At 42.1% G+C, this 25013-nt stretch overlaps 1 protein-coding gene across 1 annotated transcript; it reads left to right on the top strand.

The window, feature by feature from the left end:
- Window positions 1-24686, top strand: RAB15 (RAB15, member RAS oncogene family). The gene is made up of 7 exons (XM_060772581.2): window positions 1-450; window positions 12203-12263; window positions 15570-15630; window positions 16008-16085; window positions 17647-17736; window positions 19122-19187; window positions 20900-24686. Exons 1-7 carry the CDS (start codon window positions 327-329, stop codon window positions 21059-21061), a joined length of 642 nt encoding a protein of 213 aa, XP_060628564.2. The 5' UTR covers window positions 1-326; the 3' UTR covers window positions 21062-24686.
- The last annotated feature ends 327 nt before the right edge of the window (window positions 24687-25013 follow it).

Here is a 25013-nt window from a genome sequence, read left to right as displayed (position 1 = left end):
GCCCGTCTGCCTGGGAGAAGAGAACAGAGTCCCATTCAAGCGGGCCTCCTCCTGCTGCTCCCTTTCCCCCTCCCCTTCGGAGGCACGTGCCTCCCCGCGGAAGAGCGCGATCTGCCGCCCGCGGTTGCGGCGAGCCTGCTGCGCCTCCGCCTCCGCCTCTGCCTCTTCCTCGCGCGCCATCGGCGGCCCCTCCTCGCGCTCGCTCTTCCTCCTCCTCCTCCTCCTCCTCCTCCTCCTCCTCCTCGTCTTCCTGCCTTGGAGCCCGGGTTCGAGGCTGGGCTTGGGCTGGGATGGCGCGGGGCTGAATCCGGACCGGCCCCTCCGCCATGGCCAAGCAGTACGACGTGCTCTTCCGCCTCCTGCTCATCGGCGACTCCGGCGTGGGCAAGACCTGCCTCCTCTGCCGCTTCACCGACAACGAGTTCCACCCCTCGCACATCTCCACCATCGGTAAGGAAGGCGGGAGACAGAGGCAGAGAGAGAAAGGATCTCCTCTTCCCAATCCATGCATTCGGTGGGTCTGCACTGACCATCCCAACTGCATGGCTTGGGCAGCCTAGATCCAAGCCCGAGGGAGCCACCTGGGAGTTGAGGAGAGAGCCAGGAATCGACAGGCACACTGCGTCTTTGGCGCGGGTTCAGCGCGGATGCAGCCGCACCGATGTGGGGGGTTGGAAGAAGAAGCCATCCAAAGCGGGAAATGCGCGCGCTCTCCCCGCTGCTCTTTCCTCCCTGCCCTGCCCTGCCCTCCAGGTACCTGCTCAGTCCTGCACCAAGGCTGGTCTACATTCAGGGCTGCCTCGCCTCCAAACGCATCTTCCAGGGCTGCCCTCCTTGCATTCCCAGCCCGCTCTGCCTCCCTTCTCCTGCCCTGGAGGTGCCACCTCGCCTCAAAGGGGAACCTTTCCCCAAAAGTGACGTCATTGTTCTCAACAGTGTGGTAGACCCCATGAGTCATAGCAAGCGACCTGAGGGAGGTGGATTGGACATCCCAGCAGGACAGATCGCATCCCTCTCTCTCTCTGCCTTCTGGAATCCCTATTACTGGGAAGCCAGGCCTTCAGGCAATGGTTCTCAACCTTCCTAATGCCCTGACCCTTTAATACAGTTCCTCATGTTGTGGTGACCCCCAACCATAACATTGTTTTCGTTCCTACTTCATAACTGGAATTTTGCTCTTATGAATTGCCATGTAAATATCTGATATGAAGGATCTATTTTCATTCACTGGACCACATTGGGCACAAATACCCCATACACCCAAATTTGAATACTAATAGGGTTGGGGGGGGGGGGTAGATTGATTTTGTCATTTGGGAGTTGTAGTTGCTGGGATTTATAATTCGCCTACAATCAAAGAGCACTCTGAACTCCACCAATGATGGCATTGAACCAAACTTGGCACACAGAGCTCCCATGACCAACAGAAAATACTGAAAGGGTCTGGTGGGCATTGTTGTTTACCTAAGGTTGTAGTTCACCTTCGGGAGTTTGGTGGGCATAGACTTGAGTTTGGGAGTTTTAGTTCAACTACATCCAGAGAGCACTGTGGACTCAAACAATGATGAATCTGGACCTAACTTGGCACAAATCCTCAATATGCCCAAATGTGAACACTGGTGGAGTTTGGGGAAAATACACCTTGACATTTTGGGAGTTGTAGTTGCTGGGATTTATAGTTCATCTACAATCAAAGAGCTTTCTGAACTCCACCAACGATGGCATTGAACCAAACTTAGCACACAGAACTCCCATGACCAACAGAAAATACCGGAAGAGTCTGGTGGGCATTGACCTTGAATTGGGAGTTGTAGTTCACCTACATCCAGAGAGCGCTGTGGACTCAAACAATTATGGATCTGGACCAAACTTGGTACAAATCATCAATATGCCCAAATGTGAACACTGGTGGAATTTGGGGAAAATAGACCTTGACATTTTGGGAGTTGTAGTTGCTGGGATTTATAGTTCATCTACAATCAAATGGCATTGAGTCAAATTTCCCACACAGAACCCCCATGGCAAACAGAAAATTCTGTGTTTTCTGATGGTCTTTGGCAATCCTTCTGACACCCCTTCACAACCCGCTCCCAGGGGTCCAGACCCCCAGGTCGAGAAACACTGCCCTAAGGTATCCCCAGAGTCTGTCGCTTCCCACATTTTCCCGCTAGGTATTTTGGACTCCAACTCCCACCATTCCTAACAGCCTTAGGCTCTTTCCTTTTCACCTGCCTGGGCATAACATGGAAGAGGCCTGCTGCTGGGCATCTGTTTTTGTTTTGTATGGGGAATAAGCCCACACGTCCATATCTGCCTAGTACTGTTAGCCGCTACTGTATGAGCCCGATCTATTTTTAGATCCAGGAGTGACTTGTGTGGAGCAGGCTCCATCCGCCAAGAACAGAACATGCAAAGCATCCTTAAGAAAGGCAGAACCTGGTCTGGTCAAAAGAGCAGCTTGTTTTCTTGGTTCTCCCCCACAAATCGTGCAGGGCAAAGCAGCCAAGGCTCAGTCAAAATTGTGATACATCAGAGAAACCATTGGCAGTAACATCTCTCAGCTAAAGACCAGAGGGATCTTGGAAAAGAGAGAATGGAGTTGGTAGCATAAACTTCCATTCATAGACTGAGTCTACAGTAGGCATGGGCAAACTTGGGCCCTCCAGGCGTTTTGGACTCCAACTCCCACCATTCCTAACAGCCTCAGGCCCCTTCCTTTTCCCCCTCAGCCGCTTAAGCTTAAGCGGCTGAGGGGGAAAAGGAAGGGGCCTGAGGCTGTTAGGAATGGTGGGAGTTGGAGTCCAAAACACCTGGAGGGCCCAAGTTTGCCCATGCCTAGTCTACATCCTTAGATGTTCTTCAGAATATGTGTAGAGGAACTGCATGTTGAGCAACTGCAGCCATGCCTTACATTTCAGAGATAGGAAGCTGAGCTTCCAGGTCAGAGCTTCCAGGCCATTTCGTTTTCATAATTGAGCCTGCAGAAAGTCTGCTGCAGACTGGGGAGTCTGGGTGTATATATTGTGTGAAAAGGAGCATTCCTAGAAGTGTAGTGATAAATGTGGACGTAACTGTGTTTCTGTGCCTGCCTTTGATTCCGGTGCTCATCACAGCAGTCAGTTGTTTCTTGTTTTCTGGTTTGAAAAGGATGTCACTTGGATTCATGATGCTAGCTGAATGCTGACACTGTGATTTGCACCTTCTCTATATTTGCACTTTGATAACGTAATTTCCACTGAGTTGTTGTGAGTTCTCCGGGCTGTATGGCCATGTTCCAGAAGCATTCTCTCCTGATGTTTCACCTGCATCTGTGGCAGGCATCCTCAGAGGTTATGAGACCTCAAAACCTTTGAGGATGCCTGCCATAGATGCAGGTGAAACATCAGGACAGAATACTTCTGGAACATGACCATACAGCCCGGAAACTCAAAACAACCCAGTGATTCCGGCGATGAAGGCCTTCGACAGTAACTTCCACTGTTTTTTTTCCTCCATATTCTTAAGTCCCTCGGTGCTGACAATATCACTTGTACTTCCCTTGTTTTCCTGTCTCCTTTGTCATAACTTGTTTACATTTTTGTAAATGTCAAACTATAGTAATGTTATTATACTATGATGTCAGAGTGTTATGACACAACTGTCTTATTTTTTAATTGAAGATAAAATATTAATCATAATAGAAAAATATCACCATGTATTTCATAAAAGCAGAGGAAAAATACAATAAGATCCCATATCCAAGGGACCACAGTGGTGCAGCGGATTAAACCGCCATGCTGCAAAACTTGCTCACCAGAAGGTCCATAGTTCGAATTGGTGGGATGGGGTGAGCTGCCACTGTTAGCCCCAGCTTCTGCCAACCTAGCAGTTCGAAAACATGCAAATGTGAGTAGATCGATAGGTACTGCCTTGGCGGGAAAGTAATGGCGCTCCATGCAGTCATGCCAGACGCATGACCTAGGAGATGTCTATGGACAACGCCGGCTCTTTGGGTTAGAAATTGATATGAGCACCAACCCCCAGAGTTGGACTTAACTAGACTTAATGTCAAGGGGAAACTTTTACCTTATCAATGGGGGGATGCATTCCAGAAACCATGGATAATAGAAAATACAATATTTGCATCCAAAGCATACCATAGAATCACAGTGGCGGACTTGGGGAAGCCCCAAAACATTTCTGAAGAGGAATATTTTTTGGAGTGAGGGTAACTGAAACCATGGATACCGAGTCTGCAGATAAGTGGGTCATGCTTTGTTTGGATACATGCAATGAAAGTAACAGAGTGGTGGCTTCCAAGAGTTAACAGGTCAGGATCACACTATTGTATTATACCACCATTTGTCTTTAGAAAAAAACTAGAAATATTGAAAAGGACTTTCAAGAGTATAGACTCGAACATAGAAAGCAAATCAAGAAACACGTTCTTTTGAGAAGTCTTGCCCTTCCTGACCAGGCACCCAAAGTAATTGGAGCCTTCTCTGCTGGAGATTTCTGTGGGATTCCCAAAGGAAATAACAACTAGACCGCAACCACATTGCATCCACTATACATGTTCTCTCAATGATGTGGGGTGGGACATTTTCATACAAACTGGCTACCAAATCATAACATTAAGAGATTGTTTCCATCAGGACAAATCATGTAGAGTCATTTCAAATGTCTCTACATCACAGCACCAGGAGAGCCATAACATAATGTAATCAGGCTAATGTAAAGGCAGGATTAATCCAACAGTATAACAGCACTGTGTGATAAATCTCTCTGTCCATGAAAGACAAAATGTTGAAAATTAACTTTGATTGTTTTTCCTTTGGAAATTGATTGTGGCAAAAAGCAACTGATCACTAGCGAATAGAGGTGCATGTGGGCATCCCTACCGCTACAAAGTCATTTGTTAAAAGAATCAAGATTTAGTTGGATGTTCTTCCAATAGAAACCAATTCTTAAAGGGACATCCCTTTTTGCGCTTGTACAGCCTACATTATAGTAGACCTTGGTAGTAGAGGCAGAGTAAGTTAAGTGTTGCTGCTCGCACATAGTTAAGCCTGGAAATAATCTGGGGGTTAACCTGATCCAAAAACCACTAGTTTCTATTATGCCCTGAGGAATGACTCCGGGGTTTGTTTTTTCCCCTAACTGTTCCTATGTCACTTAGAAACAAAACTATCAAAATGTGTGATGAACCCCCCTGTACACTTAATGAACAGGAAGTGTGATGGGGATTCATTTTGAAACTCAGTCTTCTCCTGCTTCCTCTACTACTACAGAAGCCAGAAATTTAGAGGGGCAAAGGCTATTAATGGAACATGTTGAAGCTATTAACAGTATACTGTCAAACTTCTGTAAACACACAAACCATATCTGTAGTTTCACTTACCAATTCCCAGGGGAAAGACTCTAGGATTGTGTTAGGTCCTCCAGTGCAATTTCATGGTATCTTTCCACCAGAAGTTACTATGGAATTGTGCTGGAGGACATAGCACATTCCTAGGGAGGATTCCTGAAGAGAATCTATCCTGAGTGTAATGAAGAACTAACAGGGATGGCATGTGTCCTGCATGATCTCGGTTCAGTACCCAGAATGCCAATCACTGTCATGCCAGCAAAACAAAAGGCAACAACTGCAGTTTAGGTTGCAGTAGCCTCACTTTTTTTCCCAGGAGTAAGCCTCACTGAACTCAGTGGGAGTAACTATCTATGAGGTTGTACTGTTTGGCTTGAATTCTGATGGTAATTCCAACTTTTGGTATTCCTGTTGTTTTGGTCTTCCAAGGGCCCTTCCACACAGCCCTATATCTCAGAATATCAAGGTAGGAAATCCCACATTATCTAAGTGTGGACTCAGATAACCCACTTACAAGCAGTTATTGTGGGATTTTCTGCCTTGATATTCTGGGAAATAGGGCTGTGTGGAAGGGCCCCAAATCCCAGAAAGCCTAGCCAATTTACCACTGTTAGGAATTGTGGGAGCTGAAGTCCAAAACACCTGGAGGACCAAAGGTTGGGAACCACTGAGTTAGAGTAAACCTATTGAATAATTGTAATCTTACGTAATAGTTGACTCACCATTTAGCAATGGAGTTTGTCGTTTTACTGCAACTGAATATGCAAAGAGCACATAAATGAAATGGTTCACTTCAGCAGGAATCATCCTTTCATTGTGAAAAAATGAGACACCATGGATCTCTTTGTAGCACCTCTAGTGCTGTTATTGGTTCTGAATAGTACCAACTCAGTACCAACTTAGTAACAACTCAGGATGCTCTTTATTCATCATTTATTTATACCAGAGAGACAGTGACTGGCCCAAGGTTACTCAGGATGCACTAAATTGTAGAATTGATGCAGTTTGACACCACTTTGACTGCTATGGGCTCAGTGCTATGAAATCATGATAGCTGTAGTTTTACAAGGTCTTTAGCCTTTTCTTCCAAAGAGTGCTGGTGCCTCACCAAACTACAAATCCCAGGATTCCTTAGCTCTAAGACATGCCAATTAAAGCAGTCATTGATTCTACAGTGTAAAGCACCATAAGTCTCAAGAACAAATCCTTGAGGTTGTGTATCAGAGAGGAAATCTGATGCACCTTCAATCAACTGAGTGGGGATTTGTATCTGGGTCTGCCCAGTCTTAGCTGAACACTCTAACCCAGAGCTTTCCAAACACTTCATGTTGGTGACACACTTTTAAGACATGCATCATATTGTGACACAGTAATTCAATTTTACTAGCAAACTGGAAGCTATATCAACTCCTCCCTGTCGGGCTCCTCCCCTACAAATTCACTTTTATCCCTATCTCACCCAGGGTTTTAACTTTTTACCATTTTAACATTTTACCTCATACCAGCCTTTGTGTCTGGTTTTACTATGCTGTTTTATATTGTTGATTTTATTTGTTATTTCATATTTTGTTATGATGTATTTTGTTATTGTCTGTTTAAAGTGTATTATTATTATTATTATTATTATTATTATTACTCCTTATAAGAGATACAGACATATACATAAACTTTATGGGGGTACAACATATCTCAATGTTATACAAAAATATACAAATACAATATTCAAATTATATATACACACCTTTCATTTATAGTTTTAGAAATATATTATTTGTAATATAATAACTTACATTTCCAATATTTTTATCATTACTTGTTATGTTCACATAACACACTGACACATTGCCAACACACTCGTGTGTTACAACATACAGTTTGGAAAGCTCTGTTCTAACCACTGCAGCACACTGGGTTATGTGGACATGCACCAGTTACTCATAGATCTGAAATAAGCAACCTTTTCCTTGTTAAGTTCTAGATTACTTTGATCAAAAATATTTTGGTTAAGCATTCGAACTGTGGTGTCCCATACTAGATGGCACAACACTCAAATATGGTATCATTTGCAAAGTAAATTGAGGTCCACATAAAACTGAGCTGTCGTCTTCACACATCTGTCTACAGAGCTTTCCTCTGTTGAAGTTCCCCCACTTCTGCTAAAGAATAATGAGCAGAGTTGGTGAGGGAGAGAAAGCATATCTTCTAAGAAAACCTAGTTGAGTAAATTGTTGCTTCATCTGTGTGAATGAAGCAAATGGGATAAGAAAAGAATTCAAAAGACCAGGAGCCAAACATAGTGCTTTTTGAGTGATATAAATCATTCTTAAACCTAGATCTACTGTGTGTGTTTTGGGGAAGAGGGAAGACTTGAAAAGATCTCAGTTCTGGTTAAGCCTGCAGTACATGCTGCTCACTAAAAATGTAATGTTTGAAATGGCTTCAAAAGAATGGTTCCTAGGGACTTTGCACTACATTTGTGATCATGATCTATTTGCATATCTCTCAAGATATATATATAAAAACGACAATATACAAGACAATACAAAGTATGCTTCCTTGGAACTAATTCCTGTTGAAATCAGGAATGGATTACATTCTACTTGACTATTTGAATATCTTGTTTTGTTGTTATAAGTTCTTATATTTTGTTTATTGGTTTTAATTTGGTTATTTATTGGTTATTGTTCATCTTTGGCATTGAATGTTTGCCATTTTTCTGTTGGAAACCATCCTGAATCCGCTTGGGGAGATAGGGTGGGTTACAAGTGAAGTTTTACTATTATTATCCACATGAGTAGGACTGGGATGTTCATTGTTTGTTTCTACCAGTATCTCCTTTGAATGTCAAAAGAAAATAGACTGGAATTGGATTTTTCTCGTGCTCCCTCTTTCTTCATACTTCTGAGTTGTAAACTTTAAGATAATATGTTCCAAGTGTGGAAACACATATTTTCAGCCCTCTTCCAGGAGAACATAGATCTACTTCCCCTCGACATAACCCAGAAGTCCAGGGAGATGAAGCATCGTTTTCTAGAGAACATCAGAGCAAGTCCTAAGATATTGTATGCATGATTGGAACCTCTGGTGGTAACTGTCTCTGTTGAGCATTAAACCAATGGAGAAAAGTGCATAAATCCTACAGTGCAAAGAGAACTTCCATTGTAGTGGTGCCAGTATTTTGCTAGAGATTAAAAATTAACGCCTTTACAGCAGTGGTTCTCAACCTGTAGGTCCCCAGATGTTTTGGCCTTCAACTCCCAGAAATCCTAACAGCTGGTAAACTGGCTGGATTTCTGGGAGTTGTAGACCAAAACACTTGGGGACCCGCAGGTTGAGAACCACTGGTTGTAAGGGGGGGGGGTGCAGATAATGCTCACCCACTTCATTTTTGCCTTCATATTTTTAATTTTGGGGAGTGGGGTTCAGGGTCTTTAGGAATGTCCTGGGAAGCTTGGAGGCACACTGTCATGACCCTGCGTTAGCATATTCCAAATATGTCATATAGTTGTGGTTGTGGGGTTTTTTTTGGAACTTCCCATAATAAGAACCAAACGTGGCTATTTGGGTCCATACAGACCACATGTCCCATGTTGCAGAAATCCTTTAACCTTAATTGGTTGCTCAACATTTCCAAGAAGTTGCTCTGATTCTGGTAATGACTTGTCTGGTCTATGGGCCTCATCACATTGAGGTCAAATTTGTGGGTGATAATAGGGGATTCGTGTGCCCGACTTCCCCCTGCATTTGCCCTGTTCTTTCCTATGAGAAAGAGTGAGTGTCCTATGATGCTTCCAGGACTCTGGAAGCACTGAGCCCTGCCAGAAGTAGCCCTCCGGCAGGCTCCATCCTCCCGGTGTCCTGCAAGTGTCCAAGGACACCAACATTCTCTAATGTGATGAGGTCCTGTGTCTGTTTTATGCGTTTCCCATAGGGGATTTAGTTTCACTAGCATGGGATGATGGGTGAATGTTGCTAACACAGCTGGAGGGTGTCAGGTTGGAGAAAGCTACCGTGGATGACTTTTCTTGTATTACAGAATACTCTTTGCTAGCAATAATTTCTGTGTCAAAATCAATGAGAGTGGAAGGGCATCCACCATTACATCATTGGTGGGCTTGCAACAAAGCAAACCTTCATGCTACAGTTTTTGATGATGTTTACTTTTTTCTATACTTCTTTATAGATTAAAATACTATCTCTGAAATAGCTTCTTTCATTTGACTGAGTAGGCAGAGAATAATACCCTGGGCTCAGTTCCCAGATGAGAGATTAGCAAGGTGATGGAGGAATGAAGTTACAGGTGTGCTGCCTTTTAAGAAAAGCTTGTTGTTCAAGTGTGACCTCCTGCTTGACTCTTTTAGAACTTAAAACACACTCAGGTTGGCTGCAACCAGTTTTCACCAGGTAGCAGGATGTACGAAGAGCTGCATAATGGGATCTCTTCCTGCTTGCACTTACTATTCCTTGAGGCATGGATCATTTCCAAAACATCCCCCAGGCTCCCACACAATTGGTGATGCAGGCCCATCATCCTCATTTGCGTCAAGGTAATGAGGTTCTTTCTGTCGTGACCCCAGAATGTGGGGAAAATGCCTTACAGGGTGCTAGAGAAATTGTCCCTGGCATGAATTGTATGTGTTATGTGAGTCACCAGCAAAAGAACTGTGCAATTTTTTAGGTACAAGGAGAAAATCTGTTTCTTCTTAGATCAAGAGGCTTATCTTGAAGAATGCAGAAACTGGGAACATTATCTTTTTGGAATATAACTTTCAGAATCCTTTTGGAAGAAAGTAAGAATTGTTTTGCTCAGTTAAACCAGAGGCCCATTGAGGTCAGCTTGTAGTCTTAAATGCCTACTGGATTCTTCTGGGAAGCTTATAAGCAAAGGAGGGTGAAGATTATGATAACAACAGACAAAGAGAGAGATTTTCTTTTTTCTTTTTTGTTTATGTTAACTGCAGATTAATTGTCTCTTTAATGTTTCCATTTATGTCCATTATAGTTAATGCACACAGGAAATTGCCTGAAATTAAGTCAAATGTTCCTCCATTTAGCTCAGTCTTTTCTGTATCATGAGTGAAAATGAATGCAGCCTCATGATGTTGGATTGCAAGTCTCAGCAGTCCTAGCTAACATAAGCCATGGTGAATAATTCTGAGAATTCAGGCTAACAACATCTGGAAGGCTCCATGAGTTCTATTCTGATCAGGATTTCCAGAGATTCAAGTAGAGGTGCTTCCAAGCTCTAGCTGAATATATGAGAGCAGTGGTTCTCAACCTGTGGGTCTCCAGATGTTTTGGCCTTCAACTCCCAGAAATCCTAACATCTGTTAAACTAGCTTGGAGTTGTAGGCCAAAACAAGGCCCACTGTACTAGAGCCTATAAGACATATGCTCCTGCCCTGGGATTTAAAACTTTAGTATATTACGGGTGCCTTTTGTGTTTGACCATCGTAGTTCCTCAAGTGGCCTATATACTAGCCATATTTTAAGAAGCTTCCCTATTAAAGGAAACTTTGATCAAGTGTTTGGATTGCAACTTCAAAGGCGAAGCCAAAATGGCTAATGGAAAGGTTTGTGGGAGCTGCAATGTAAAACAGTTAGAAGTAAAAAGCATCCCATTCCAAAATAAAAGATGAAGAGAAAGGACAAGAGTTGGTTAGACCTACAGGTAGATGTTGTTTCACTTCTGCATGTTTAATTGCTGAGATGTTTCTCAGATGACACTTTTTGTACATTATGGGTGGTCCTTTCAAGGATGCAACACACATAGTGTGTGTGTGTGTGTGCCACTTCTGTGGAATTTCTAATACAGTCCTTAATCTGCAAGGAGGTCCCTGTCCCTTTGGCAGAGCAGGCAAGCAGCCACAATAGGAATTTAGAAAAATCATTCTTCATTTTCGCTTTTGTTTTGTTTTTTTATCTAGTTTTCTTCAGAAAGATTTTGGGAGCCAGGATGTGAAATCAGGCTTTCCTGGCCATATGCTCAGCTTTAGAGGTACTTTTAGAGGTACACATATGCCTCATTTAATAAACTAGATGTGTTCCTGGACATTACTTCTTTAACAGAAGCTTTGGTACCAAAGGTAGGAATAACTCCACATGCACACAAAGCAGTTGAATATGCTCCAGAAAAGCTTTTAATTCAATATGAACTTTTAAAGCCATATGTACATGTGAAATGAAACAATCAGATCAAGTGAACCATGTAGAAGTAAACAGAAACACAGAGGTGTCTGGAGGTGATTTTTTTTTTACCACCCTAATATACTGTAGTATGTTACATTTCACTTGCTCAATTCCATTTTAAGTTGAGGAAAAATATGATTCAATACAAATGGTCAAACATTCCATTTCACTTAAAGATTGAATGAATTACAACACCTCAGACAACTATGGGTAAATGTACATATATGTATGTGTGCATCTGCACGCAGGGATGCATTTGTGGTGTGGACATTTCCATAGAAAAATATGACATCAGAAAATATTCCCCCGACTTCTCTACTTCTGTGTGTTGTTTGGTAAGAAATACTTCAGTAGGGAACAGACAGATTGTACTACATTGATCTACATTTAGGTTGTGTATGAAAGTGAGTCAGTGCAAATGTCGCTTGTATATTAACATAATAGGTGAATGGTCTCTGCAAATAGCTCAGATGGGTATCTGAGCAATGGAATGAGGGGAAACTAGATATCAAGAAGATATCATGTGCACATGTTTGTATGTACATAGTTCCCTGTAGGTCACCATGTATATATTATAAACAATAGAGAACATAATGACATACATTATAATGTGTTGGTTAGTTCTAAGTAACCTTTGTCAATGCCATTTCTTTTCTCTGTTCTTAGGGGTTGATTTTAAAATGAAGACTATTGAAGTAGATGGAATTAAAGTTCGAATACAGATCTGGTAAGTGATCTAGGTATTTTGACACAAATCCTCAGAAAGGAGGTTGAACATATTTGGGCGAGCAGATAAGAGTTCTTTGCTGTGGAATAATTATGTGAACTTGGCCAAAGCACATATTCTCAGCATTTTGTCTATAAGGATAGGAAAACAGCAACTCAATTTACATGTGATTTGTAAAGTTAATCCACATACTAAATCTAAAGTATCCTACAGATCCAGTATTTTGTAAGACTGGTACTGGGAATGTTTTGTTGTTCTTGTTGGCTTCTTGAACAACAGCATCCACAATCTCCCAGACAGTATACCAATTGGGAATTACTTCCAGAAAGAAAGAAAAAAACATTCCCAATTCCTGGAGTGATGTAAGTTTTCCATAGGTGGCTGTATAAGAACAGTAGTTATTTTTCTAATTGTGGGTATGAGTATCTATGTTTAGCACTCTCCTAGGTCCTTTCTAGACCATTAAAAAAAGAACACATTCCTCCCTTATGTAACAGAAATGGGAGCATCTTTGAATTAAGTATTGCCATCTGGTTTTAAACAGGGGTTGTATGTATTCCAACACTGATGGAGGAGAGTAGGCAGATCTGAAAATCTGTCAGTCTTCTCTTGGTTCTCATAATCCCACTTAGTATCATCTTAGTACTTTACTGTGGTGCATGGCCTTTCCTCTCTTCCAGCATGGAGATTTGTGACTATTTCCCCCTAACATTATTATTTGTTTATGCATTTATGCCTGTCTATTCTTCTTAATATGTTTTCCTATTTGATCAATGAATGCCCATGCATTTTGCAGATGCAATAATAATAATAATAATAATAATAATAATTATTATTATTATTATTATTATTATTATTATTTCTATACTACCCACTCTCCCGAAGGGGACTCTGGGCGGTTTACACATAAGAAGGCAGACATTCAATGCCTAACGTATCAAAAACATATTAAAATACACCATAGAGCACAATAATAACATTGTGTTTACCATGAAGGATTAAGCATTGAGATAAAAATATAACAGAATAGTCAGTAAGACATAATTCACTAAAACATAAATAAACATTGTAACAAATGCTCTCAAAACAGTTTCACGGTGTGCCTCGCTGAGGATTTTGGGACCAACATATGCTTTGATATACACATTTTCCAAATAAATGTTTGATTTTGTGAACATTTGACTGCACTAAAGTGTATCATAAGCCTTCTAAATATGCAGATTTTTCAAGGCAAACTTGTACTTTATCCCACTCCCAATCTCAGGAGGTATGCCATACCATGCATGAACAGCAAGACGCCAGTTTTGCTTTTAATTAGTCTCTTAGGTATCCTACTATCTTTCCTAGAAATGGAAAATAATTATTTGGGTTTGTGTTTCTCAACAAAAACGTCATTTTTCTGATTACTGCTTAGAAATAGTTTCTTAGCAGTAGGTTTAATTCTGTCCAGCAGGTGGCATGCAAATAACATCCATTTCCAAAGCTTAAGTGTACAGTATGTATTGTTGGGTGCATCTGCAGGGAAATCACCTTGCGACAATGTTAGTCATAGAGTCAAAGAATCACCACAAGGGACATCCAGTCCTGCCGTGCAGGAATCAAAGCACTTTTAAACAGTAATGATGACCATTTGTGAGTCAAAGAGCAAGTCTGTCATAAAATAGACTGTAAAAGCAAGAACAAACTCATGCTTTATGATTACACCATTGCCGCTTATTGCAAATCAGTCTCAGTACTTTTGGATTCAGTGGTTTCCTGGCATCCAACCAATACTAGATTCATTGTTGAAAAAAGTGGGGTACAAAATCGGTGCAACTGCTTTAGAATATGATTGGTTCTTCTGGCCAAGATCTTGCACCAGAACTTAGTTCTCTCTATACTTACAACTAAACTTAGTTCTGAGTGGGGTGAGCTCCCTTTGTTAGCCCCAGCTTCTGCCAACCTAGTTCGAAAACATGCAAATGTGAATAGATCAATAAGGTACCGCTTCCGTGGGAAGGCAACGGCACTCCATGCAGTCATGCCAGCCAGATGATCTAAGAGGCATCTATGGACAATGCCAGCTCTTTGGCTTAGAAATGGAGATGAGCACTATCCCTCAGAGTCAGACTCGACTAGACTTAATGTCAAGGGGAAACCTTTACAGGGCACATTTAAGATATATTTACACATGTGCATGTTACTGAGGGGATCTCAGGTTCCATGTGATCCAGTGTGTCCACATATCTGATCCCAACTGTTAGTAAACTCTTCTCTTTAACAATGTTTCCAACTCATGCTGCTTACTCTACAAACTATAACAGAGAACTACTTGGGTTTAGACATCTGGATGAGCTGCTCTTCATTACCCTCTCTCCCTCCCTGGATTATATGGAGCTCATCCTGTTAGTTACATGCACGTGTGTAACGATTACTGTTCTGATTGTTCCCCTTCCTCTTCTATGTCTTATATTTTAGATAGAAAACCTTTAAAAACATAGTTATATAAAGCTATGTGCACAGATATACTCAGCCCTGAGCATAGAATTGTATATTTTCTTCTTACTGGGTTTGAAGTAGAGGCATAATTCACATAAGAGCATGCCATCAAGTTTGATACCTTCTGTATCCCGGGGGGGGGGGGGGGGGCAAAATTGAGGACATTCTGCCTCTTCAAGAATTCCCAAATAAAATTTTCATTTGTCTCCAAATATCTGACATTACAGGGCATGAGACACTGAAAATTGTTCAAACCTGAAACTCTTTTATTTGTTTACATTCCCTTGGTAACTTTGCCTGCAACTTTTTTGAATGTCTATACTGTATTTCTCAATATGCAACTGAGATTTTAAGTTACTGGAATACTAGAAATTTGGGGAAATTTCAGAAAGCGCAGAATTCTTCTGGGGTGGATCATGCCCTCATTTTGTCTTCCCTCCCCAATAGCAGCACCCCCAGCAGATCCTTCAGCCCTGAATTGGACTTTAAAAATCCAAAGAATACAATTATTTCTAAGTTTATTGAATTCCCATTCTTCAAAATTACCATAGAGGCATGTCATATGGGAGAGGCAGAGAACATTCAGCACTCTCAATGTTCTACAATACCTGGGCTGAAGAATATGATAACTTACACAAGGCCTTGCCATTATCATTTTGGCTCCTGTTTTTAGGATTCAAGGTCCAAACCATGTGGAAGATGAAAGTTTCCACCCACCCAAGTTTCCACCCACCCAAGCTCATGTTACTGTCCGAAGACGTAAGAGTTGAAAATCTGTAAACACATGGAAATCTGTGTTTGTTGTAATGATTTGTTTTTCTGTTCAAGGGACACTGCTGGTCAGGAACGTTATCAGACCATCACCAAACAGTACTACAGACGAGCACAGGTAAAATTGTTTTTTCTTACATGCCTAAAAATTGGAGAGGGAGGGGGTTTCTTGTAAAGAACACATTGCTAAACTGTTGAAGGATTCGTGTGTCCCTTCATCTTTTCATGCCAGAAAAGGTTATGCTGAAATCCAGGGAGATGTCCTGCAAACTGGGTCTGGAATTTGCCCCTGAAGACCTTAATGTCTTTTTTGAGACACAGAACATTGGCATTAATGGGAATGCAACCCTCTTTTGTTGACTCCCATGGTGGAATAGCTTGCAGCCAATTTTGAAGGGCAGCTAGGAAGTTCCTCAGTGGAATTATTCTCCTATCATGTCTACAACAGGCTTCTTGCCTTCTTCTTGCTTCATTGTTTTCTTGATCTCTTCTTAGGGAATATTCTTGGTGTATGACATTAGTAGTGAACGCTCCTACCAGCACATAATGAAATGGGCCAGTGATGTGGATGAGGTAAGTAGAGGAGGTCCCTTTGCTTCCTACTCATGCCTGATGTGGTAGGGATGTTTGAAAAAAAGATGATGTTGTGACAAAATGAATGTATTGCAGCAACTCAGAGGCATGCATCTCAGCACAAGAAGCCTTGGTGGCATGAATGTGTGTGCTTGCTCGTGCCCACATTTGCACACACAGAAGTTATACATGTGATTCAGTACTTGGTAGCTCCGTACTGTAAGATTAAAACAAACGATACTGTTCCATTATCTGGGCAGATTCCAAAAGGGGTCTAGACAGAGAAGGATAGCCTATTTTATTGGGGGGGGGCGTAGTTGAAGGAGAAAAACCATTTCCCCATTTTGGCTGGTTATTCCCCAACTCCCCCCCCCCCCCCACACACACACACACAACACACACACTTCCCATGTCATAAATGAGAGTTATTTTGACGACGGCGACATGGGTGTGTGTGTGTGTGGGGGGGGGAACAGAAGCATAGGGGAAAATGGTTTTGCTTCCTAACCCCCTGCCCCCCCCCCCATAAAATGGATTATTCTTCTCTGTCAATTGTCCCCTTTTGGCCGCCGCCCGGATAATGCAACAGTACCAAACAAACTAAGGAATCCCAAGGGCAGCCCAATTATATTTGAGATCCACTTGAATTCCTTTGGAGTGTCTCTCTGCTTCTAATAAAATGGACTTTCTTGTGGTTATACTTTCTCAAACTTGTATGATAAACTGTGCAAACTAAAAGATTATTCAGCAAGAAAGCAGAATATCTAATAAATACTTCTGTCTTCTGTCATGGCAGTAAGTGCCTTGGTCTTGTGGTTGTACTCTTGCACATACCCACAAGCATTTTCCAAGGTATTAACCTGAGGGGGTTTAGATATTTCCTTTGAGACTTCTTCTACACTTGCTCACAGCAACTATTTCTATATTCAGTTTATTTCTCACCTTTCCTCCAGTAAGCTCAAGGCAGTATGCATGTCTCTCCTTCTCCTCATTTTTATCTTCAACAACATTTTGAGGAAGGCCAGGCAGAGAGAGAGGGAGAGAAAAATTGTAAGTGACTGGCCCCAGGCACCTAATGAATTCAATGTCTCAGTGGAGAATAGAACCTGGATTTCTCAGATCCCAGTCCATCATTCTAACAATTGCATCACATTGCTATAATCTGTGGCTATGCACTGAACATGAAAGAAGTTGGGCTAAAGGAGATGATATGAACCTCTGGTGACTTCTGTGATCCAAGTTGCTCTTCTCTCACTTTCCCAAGATCTTGTAGTTTTTAGTGGCTTTGGCCTATTTCAATCTACAGTAGCTTCATTTCCTTAAGGCTTGTGCTGTTAGAAGTGTTGCTTCTAATAGCTGCAAACGGTCAAAAATATGTTGGAAAGTTACTTTTTTCCAGTGGTAGGTCTGCAACAGGTGAATAAACTGATTTGTGAAAATTCTCCAGGTCAGTTGGCCGTATGGTCATCACAAATTTGAGTAATACCTTATGGCTCTCCTTTTATGTAGCTGCCAAACTGTGTGGGCTGGGGTATGCTAATGTTTCTTCCCTTCTCTCCAGTATGCTCCAGAAGGTGTCCAGAAGATCCTCATTGGGAATAAAGCAGATGAGGAAGAGAAGAGGCAAGTTGGGAGAGAGCAAGGCCTCCAGGTAAGTGTCTTATATTGGTTCTAGTCATCCTTCACCAAGTCTAAATCCACACTAAGAGCAAATGAGTTAATAAATCTGCTCAACTTTACTATCTCAACTATACTATATTAGATTTCACAAGGTTGCCTAGCTGCTCCATATCCAAAGCAAAGCAAAACCAGAATTCCTTCACAGGGAAAACTGGCATGTTAGGAACCATTCTCCCTGTGTGTGCGGATTTTGCTTTGCTTTGTTTTTAATGGAGGAGCATTCAGTCATTTGAGGTCACTATCACCCCTTGAAATTTAAAGTGGCATGGTTAGGAAATATGAAGCATAGACATAATCCAGACCCTATACAGAAAAGGATCTACTTTTGGCTTGATTGCTGTTTTACAAAATATAGAGCTGAAGACTAGACTGAATGTCAGTCAGACCTTGACTAGGCTAGTTTGGAGTCTCTAGCAACTATAGTAAAAAAAAGTTTATTTCTCACGCTCTGATCTCAGCCTAGTAGCTTTCAAATCCAACAGTAATGAAAGGCATATTGTGCGATAAAGCATCACTCCAAGGCTACCACCTTTGGAAGCTCTAGTTGTGGGCAGCCCTACATAAGTCGCCTTCCTAAATGGATAGGGAGAGGGGGGAAAGAAAATGACTGGTGGATTGGAAGGAAATAATAATAATAATAACAATAAAAATAGCAACAACAACTTTATTCTTATATCCTGCCACCATCTCCCTGAAAGGATTCGGGGTGGCTTACAAGCGGGACCAAGCCCAGCAAAACCAGGAGTAAAATATAGCACAATTAAAATACATTGCATTTCAATAATTAAAACAATAAAACCGAACAACAGACATCATAAAAACATAAGAACAACAATAATAATCATCATCAATCAGCCAAGAACTGTGGATGTGTTCAGATCAAGAAAAGCAGAGCAAGGGCTAGTACAATACAGCTGTAGGGCAGGGTGGGTAATGAAGTGCTACAAGGCCAGACAATGAGTTAGGGCTAAGGGGCCTAGTCAATAGATGAACCGATTAATCAAAGACACATTGAAGATTAAGAAGATAGGCAGGACCTGCACCTTGAATTGGGACTGGAAACTTATTGGTAGCCAGTGGAGATGTTTTAATAGGAGGGTTGTCCGCTCGCTACAGTTAGCTCCAATTATCAACCTGGATGCCGACCTTTGTACCAATTGCAATTTCCGGGCCATCTTTAAAGGCAGCCCCATGTAGAGCGTGTTACAGTAATCCAATCTGGAGGTAACTAAAGCATGCCCACCATGACCAAGTCAGACTTCTCGAGGTATGGTCGCACTTGGCGCACAAGCTTTAACTTAGAGAAACATCAACATGGCATTTGTGTGTAAACCAGTTAGGCCTTCTGTCTTGCAGCTAGCTAAGGAATACGGCATGGATTTCTATGAAACAAGTGCCTGCACCAACCAGAACATCAAGGAGGTAAGAACATCAAGGAGGTTAGAGGAACTTCTGAGCATGTGGGTTTCCGGGTCACTAAACTGTCTTCAGAACAAATCTAAAAGGAGGAACAAAGGAATTTTTCACTTGCAGCATCCAGAAGTTGTCCCAACCTTGGGAAGGAGAACTAATTAAAATACTGTATATGTTAACATAGAGAGAATGGTAAAAAAATTAAACTGATGTGTTTCATTTATTGTAGACTTTAGTAGTGGTTTTGGACCATTGGAAGTGTTTCTATTGCATAAGATAGGGGATCCAGGCTTCAATGACACACAGCTTCCCTCTGTGCCATATCCCATTTCTGGTCCAGATGATCTGCCCACCCTAAAAAGCAGTTTTTCAAGTATTACACTTGGCAGCAGATCAATGAAAATTGAGTGCCTTGCTTTGCATAAGTGGAGAGTGGCTTTCTGGCAGGGCCGAGCCACTACTGGAACAGTAGTGTTTGGGTGAGTGTGTAATTGGTACATAAATATAACCTGATTCAGCTACTAATTTCATTGGGAAATATTTAAATGCACGTGTTATTCCGGCATTGAAATCATTTTGACTCAAAAATTGTGTTAGTATCTGATTAGATCTACCTGCTAAGACCTTTTATTTGAGCAGGACAGATGTTGTGACAGATGGATCTCTTAATGGGTGTGTCATGCTTTTATATTTTTACTGTTTTAATGTGCTTTAAACTGTGGATAATAGAACTGTTTAATGTTTTTTAGCTTTTGTATCAATTGGTTTTAGTTGTGCTTTGTTTTTAATTTGATGTGAATCACCTTGCGTCTTGTGCCAATAGAAAGGCAGGGAGATACATTAAATAAATAAACTAAATACATTTTGCAAGAAGTGAAAACTTTCATAAATAAGCTGTAATTTAACCAGTTGAAAGTGTAGTCTATTGAAGATAATGGCCAGAATTTTGTTGGAGAGATACAAATTGCAAAGCAGCATAGATATGGTCCTACATGGTGAATGCCACCCCAAATCACCCCAATTCCTATTGATTGCTTGGATCTGTTTCCCCCTGTGAAGAATTTTTGCAACAGTCAGAAGTAGGGGTCCTACTGCAATTGCCCCTCATGCCAGAAATCACTCACGGAGAGTCAGTCAGCTGCTTCCCAATCAACAGGGAGGCAGATGCACATCCATCACAGTGGCTGCTGCACATTAGGTGGGAGTTGGGGCACTTTTATGGTTTCTATGTATCCCCTCAACTAGAGGTTACATGGAAACTGTGAATACAAAATAACTATATGTGCAGAACTCTAGGTTACAAATTTGCAATAGCCCAAGTAAATTTTGGATAATGTTTTTTTTTTTAAGTCTCTAAAATTATGCTCTCACACACAAGCATGTGTTTCTGATGGTCTAAAGTTGGAGGTTCCTTTTACAATTGACTACAAGTCCTTTTGCAAATGGCTATAAGTTCTTTCAAAAGGAAACAAGATGCACAGAAGGTATACATCTCGGTAGTCTATTCAAATTGCTACCAGGTAAGGAAGCTAAGCTAAACTTTGAGAGAAAGAAATCTCCAACAGTTTCCAGTATAGCCCTGAGGTCTAAAATATTCTAGGCAGGTGAATATTCAGGTTGTGGACTAGTAATATCTGTGGACTTATTTGCTAACTGAGCTAAACCTAAGTACCCAGACTGTAGGGATGATCATTGCTTCCTTCATTCCCATTTTCTTTCAGTCTTTCACTCGTCTGACAGAGCTGGTCTTGCAAGCCCACAAGAAGGAGCTGGATGGACTTCGCACATACACTGCTGACGAACTGAACCTGGTTGAGCTGGAGGAAGACACGAGCAAACCAGAGGGCACAGAGCATCCTCCCAAGACAACCTGCTGGTGCTGAGGCCCTCCCAGTGTTCTTCCTTTCCCCCAACCCCAGTGCAGGTAGAAAGGCTGCCACCTAGAGAGGGCTGGTTTGCTCTGCTCCATCCCTCTGGTCATTGGTTGTCCACCTGCCTGCCATCTGCCCTGTTGGATCCTCTTTGGGTTTCCTGGTGTTTCTCCTTGATTGGTGATTTCTGTTGTCCCCAAACTCCCTGGATCCAAACTCTCTCAGATGGCTCACAATGTGCAGAATATCACCCTGCCATCTTCATGGAAGGACTGTGGTTGGCAGTAACAGTTGAGGCTGGTCCAGCAGCCCTCTCAGACTCCAGGTGCCCTGTGGCTTGGGCCCTTTCCACCAATAGGTGAGCCATTTGGTTTTGTACCTGGATGGGGCAGGGCACCTGCAAAGTGAGAAGGATCTGCATTTCACTACCAATTTCCCAGGCAGACCATTTGCTAACATACCTTCTGGAGCCAGCCTTAGTATGGCTTATTACTCTCCACACCCTACCCAACCCAAGCCCAGCCCCATGTGCTTTGTCTTTATCTTCTCTTCATCTTCTCCAGTGCCTGTGCAACATGGTGCAGCGTTTGACCAGACCATGATTGTTCCTGGTTGGGGCTTTTACAGCTGCCTTGGCAGTAGTGTCTTGTTCATAGCACCAGGTTGCCTGGAGATGATTGTCAAAGCTCTCATCTAGATATCTTACCAAAAATGGACTCTCATTTCAAAGGGTGAGGTGACCTCTTTCCTTTACTCAACAGAAATGCTAGGAACAACAGGAATCTAGCCTTACTGGGAAACAGGGTTGTATGATGGTATTTGGGTCTTATTCAGACTTCCTTTATCAGTTATGGAGAAACCATGCTTGGTTCTCCCTAGCCAGAGTAGACATGTCCTTTGAGAAGTCCATAGAACCCTATCTTATGTGGCACATAGGACAAGTTCTTGCGGAAGATTGATTCAGAATGTTAAAGGGAACTCTTCCCTTGCTCCCATTAGGTATCTTTGGTGGTAGTGGTGTTGGGCGCTCCAAAGACATCACTTTGAATATACCAATTCAGGCAGAGAAACCACCCAATCTATGTAGCACATACTTGAATTTGGTTTTGAGAGCTCTCTTGAAATTATTTGCCAACTATGTTCCTTCCAACCCTGAAACAGAATGAGACCTTGCAATCTGTGCATAGATCTTCCAACCCAGTCCATTCTTTTGCCCTCTAGAGCCATTATGCCAGAAATTGCTGACGACCCCCTTCAGACCCCCTTTTCTCTGCAGATTCAACTTGAAGATCAAATCTGGCCCGTTCTTCTGGGGATTCTCCTACCATGTGCTGCTAACATGGCTCAATCAGAACAAACTGACTCCTGCATGCATGTTTTACAGGCATCCTCCTCTTGCCTGACCACCGACTTACTTGATGGGGGAAGTGTTATACACTCAGTGGCATGCCTTGGTATTCTAATCCCTCTTATGCGTGCCTGCTCCAGAGTAGCTGCTTCCTGCGTGCCAACGCCTTGAGGATGCCAAGACTCTTCCTCCCCTGCACACCTGCCAGAAATGGGTCACCTTTGCCCAATCTAGACAGAGTCACCATCTGCTGGGGATTTTTGGAGTAAGATGTGCTGGCTTTACAGAGATCCTCCTACCAAACAGGGAGGTTCCTTTTGACAGGAGGCGCAAACCTGAGACATTCAGTCCATGGTTGTTGTGGCATTGGGTTGTCTTTGTGGTGAGCCATTCTTTTCCAGCCACAAGCTGATACCAAATGGATCTATGTTCCTTTGTTCCTTCCTCCTGTTTTTCTCCATGGAGCTGATTAAATTGTAATACTAAAAAACAAAGTGGGGAAGGGGAATTACATATCATGAAAGTGATGCTAGTTGTCTTGATTCAAATGTTTTGTCCTTGGGAGCAAAAAGGTGCCTTGAGGTGAAGAAAAAGCACTGGCTCAAATGTTTGTTCTTTAAAAATATCTATTTTCTTGAGCTAGAAGAGTGTGAGCTAATATCAAACCATTAAAATGTAGGGAAGCAGTGGTGTTGTATTATGGAGACTGTTGCTGACAGGAGGGTTCCTGTGACCAATTGTCATTTGGCACTGGACTTTCCCATTTCGGGGTCTGTAATATGGAGTGGTAATCCACAGAAGGCCACCTCCCCCCAGAGCTAAGGTATGCTACTGACCTAACCGCCACTAAATGGAAAGCATGTGGCCATTCACCTGCTGTAGTCTTTGTGTAGAAAACCCAAAGTCTACTAGGAATGTGTTTACTGCAGTGAAATCAGTGCAGTGCGGGTGTGCTAGAAAAAAATATGAATATTTGCCTGAAAGGAGGAAGGAGCCAGAATCTGAGGAAAATAGGATGGGCCATAAGAAAAGGAATTATCTCATGGATCTTTCCCATGGCCTGAATGATGTTGTCTGATTTGTTTTTGAGGACTTTGCTGGCTTGTGTCAGTTTTGGTTGGCCCAGTAGATATGGCAGCATAAAATGAAGGCCACTACATATGGATCCTTTGCCCAAGAACAAATAGCTGCTTTTATGCTTGGCAGTTACCTACTGATTGAAATGTCCTACACACAAAGTAAATGGGTTTCTTAGGAGTGCATATACTAGTTCTAAACCCCCACTTCTTAACCAAAACCAGAAAGGCTTGTGCAATTTTTTATGCAGATAGAAGAAGGGTTTAGTTATCACAGGGAACATTTACCTATCTGCTGAACAAGTGTGTGAATTGGTACCGCTGTGTTTCTTCACGCAGTTTTTTTTAAAAACTCGGTGGCTTGAACAGCCCTCAAGAGTGTCGGTCTGAGAGGGATGCCACTCTTATCACTGAAGAGAGAAGCAGGCACTGGAAATCACCAAATCTTTTGAGACTTGTACAATAGATAGATAACAGTGTTGGTCCTTAGCAGACCAATGGCAGTGTCCTGATCGCCCCTGCCTGTCACAGTCTAGCATCATGTCGGTGCTGCTTGCTCCACCTAGGATCTAAGGAATAGCTGTCTTTCCACCTGTATAATAGAAGCCAGGCTGTTGCTACTGCTGCCAACGCACAAGGCCAACTCCAATGTATCTTCACCAACACATATTGACAAGAGGGAGCAGGTGAGCCTCCTTGCCTGTCTGTGAACTGGAGTTTTTATTGCCCTTAGACCCAGCCATAGCTCTTAATAGAGCATTGGCACTCAGCAAGCTATTGATGAAGGCTCAGGGATATTAGGCGACTCTTTGCACTGAGAGATTGCCACCCCAATCCAATGCCAGTCTTCACTGTATCATGTCAGAAAAGTGTTCTCTTTAGAGGCCAGGCAATTCTGCCTGGATTTATTGTCAGTGCTAGGAATGGAAAGTGAGGGGGATTCTGGAAATCTCTTCAGTATTTTGAGGCTCCCTCTGTCCTACAAGTCACAGGTCATGGCAACTTGTCTGCCTTTGAGCAGAAACTGTTGCATATAACTTGTCATGGGATCCACCCAAACTTGCAACTGTATGAATCCTCTACTGTGTCTGTGACTCTTGTGAACTTTGCACTCTTGACTGGGTTTCCTTGTATGACCTGTCATTGTAATTCATTATTTTAAACAAAGAAACAAACAAACAGAATTTACAAAATAAAGATTCTCTCAAAGTGATTGGGGACTGATGTATTTCTTCATTAGATCACTAATTCATATTGCCAAGAACACCCTTCGGAGGGAGAGTGGGCAGGAACTGGAGGCTGAACAGGCAAGCCCTTTCCAGGACATGTGGATTTCCTCAAAAAAGCAGCACTGGAAATCTTTTCAGTGCTCTAAAGAAGTTATTTACTTTTGCACTTGGTTTAAATGTTGCATTCAAACACTCAAAGCTTCATGTAGAAATTATTTTATTGGAATATTTGCAATAACATTGATGAAGAGAATAGCATATATAATAATAACACACAGGAAAGACAAACATTCAATACCCTATACAAAATA

This window comes from Anolis sagrei, chromosome 1 (assembly GCF_037176765.1).
Source record: "Anolis sagrei isolate rAnoSag1 chromosome 1, rAnoSag1.mat, whole genome shotgun sequence".
NCBI classification, from domain to species: domain Eukaryota; kingdom Metazoa; phylum Chordata; class Lepidosauria; order Squamata; family Dactyloidae; genus Anolis; species Anolis sagrei.
This window is presented reverse-complemented; position numbering and strand designations above follow the sequence as displayed.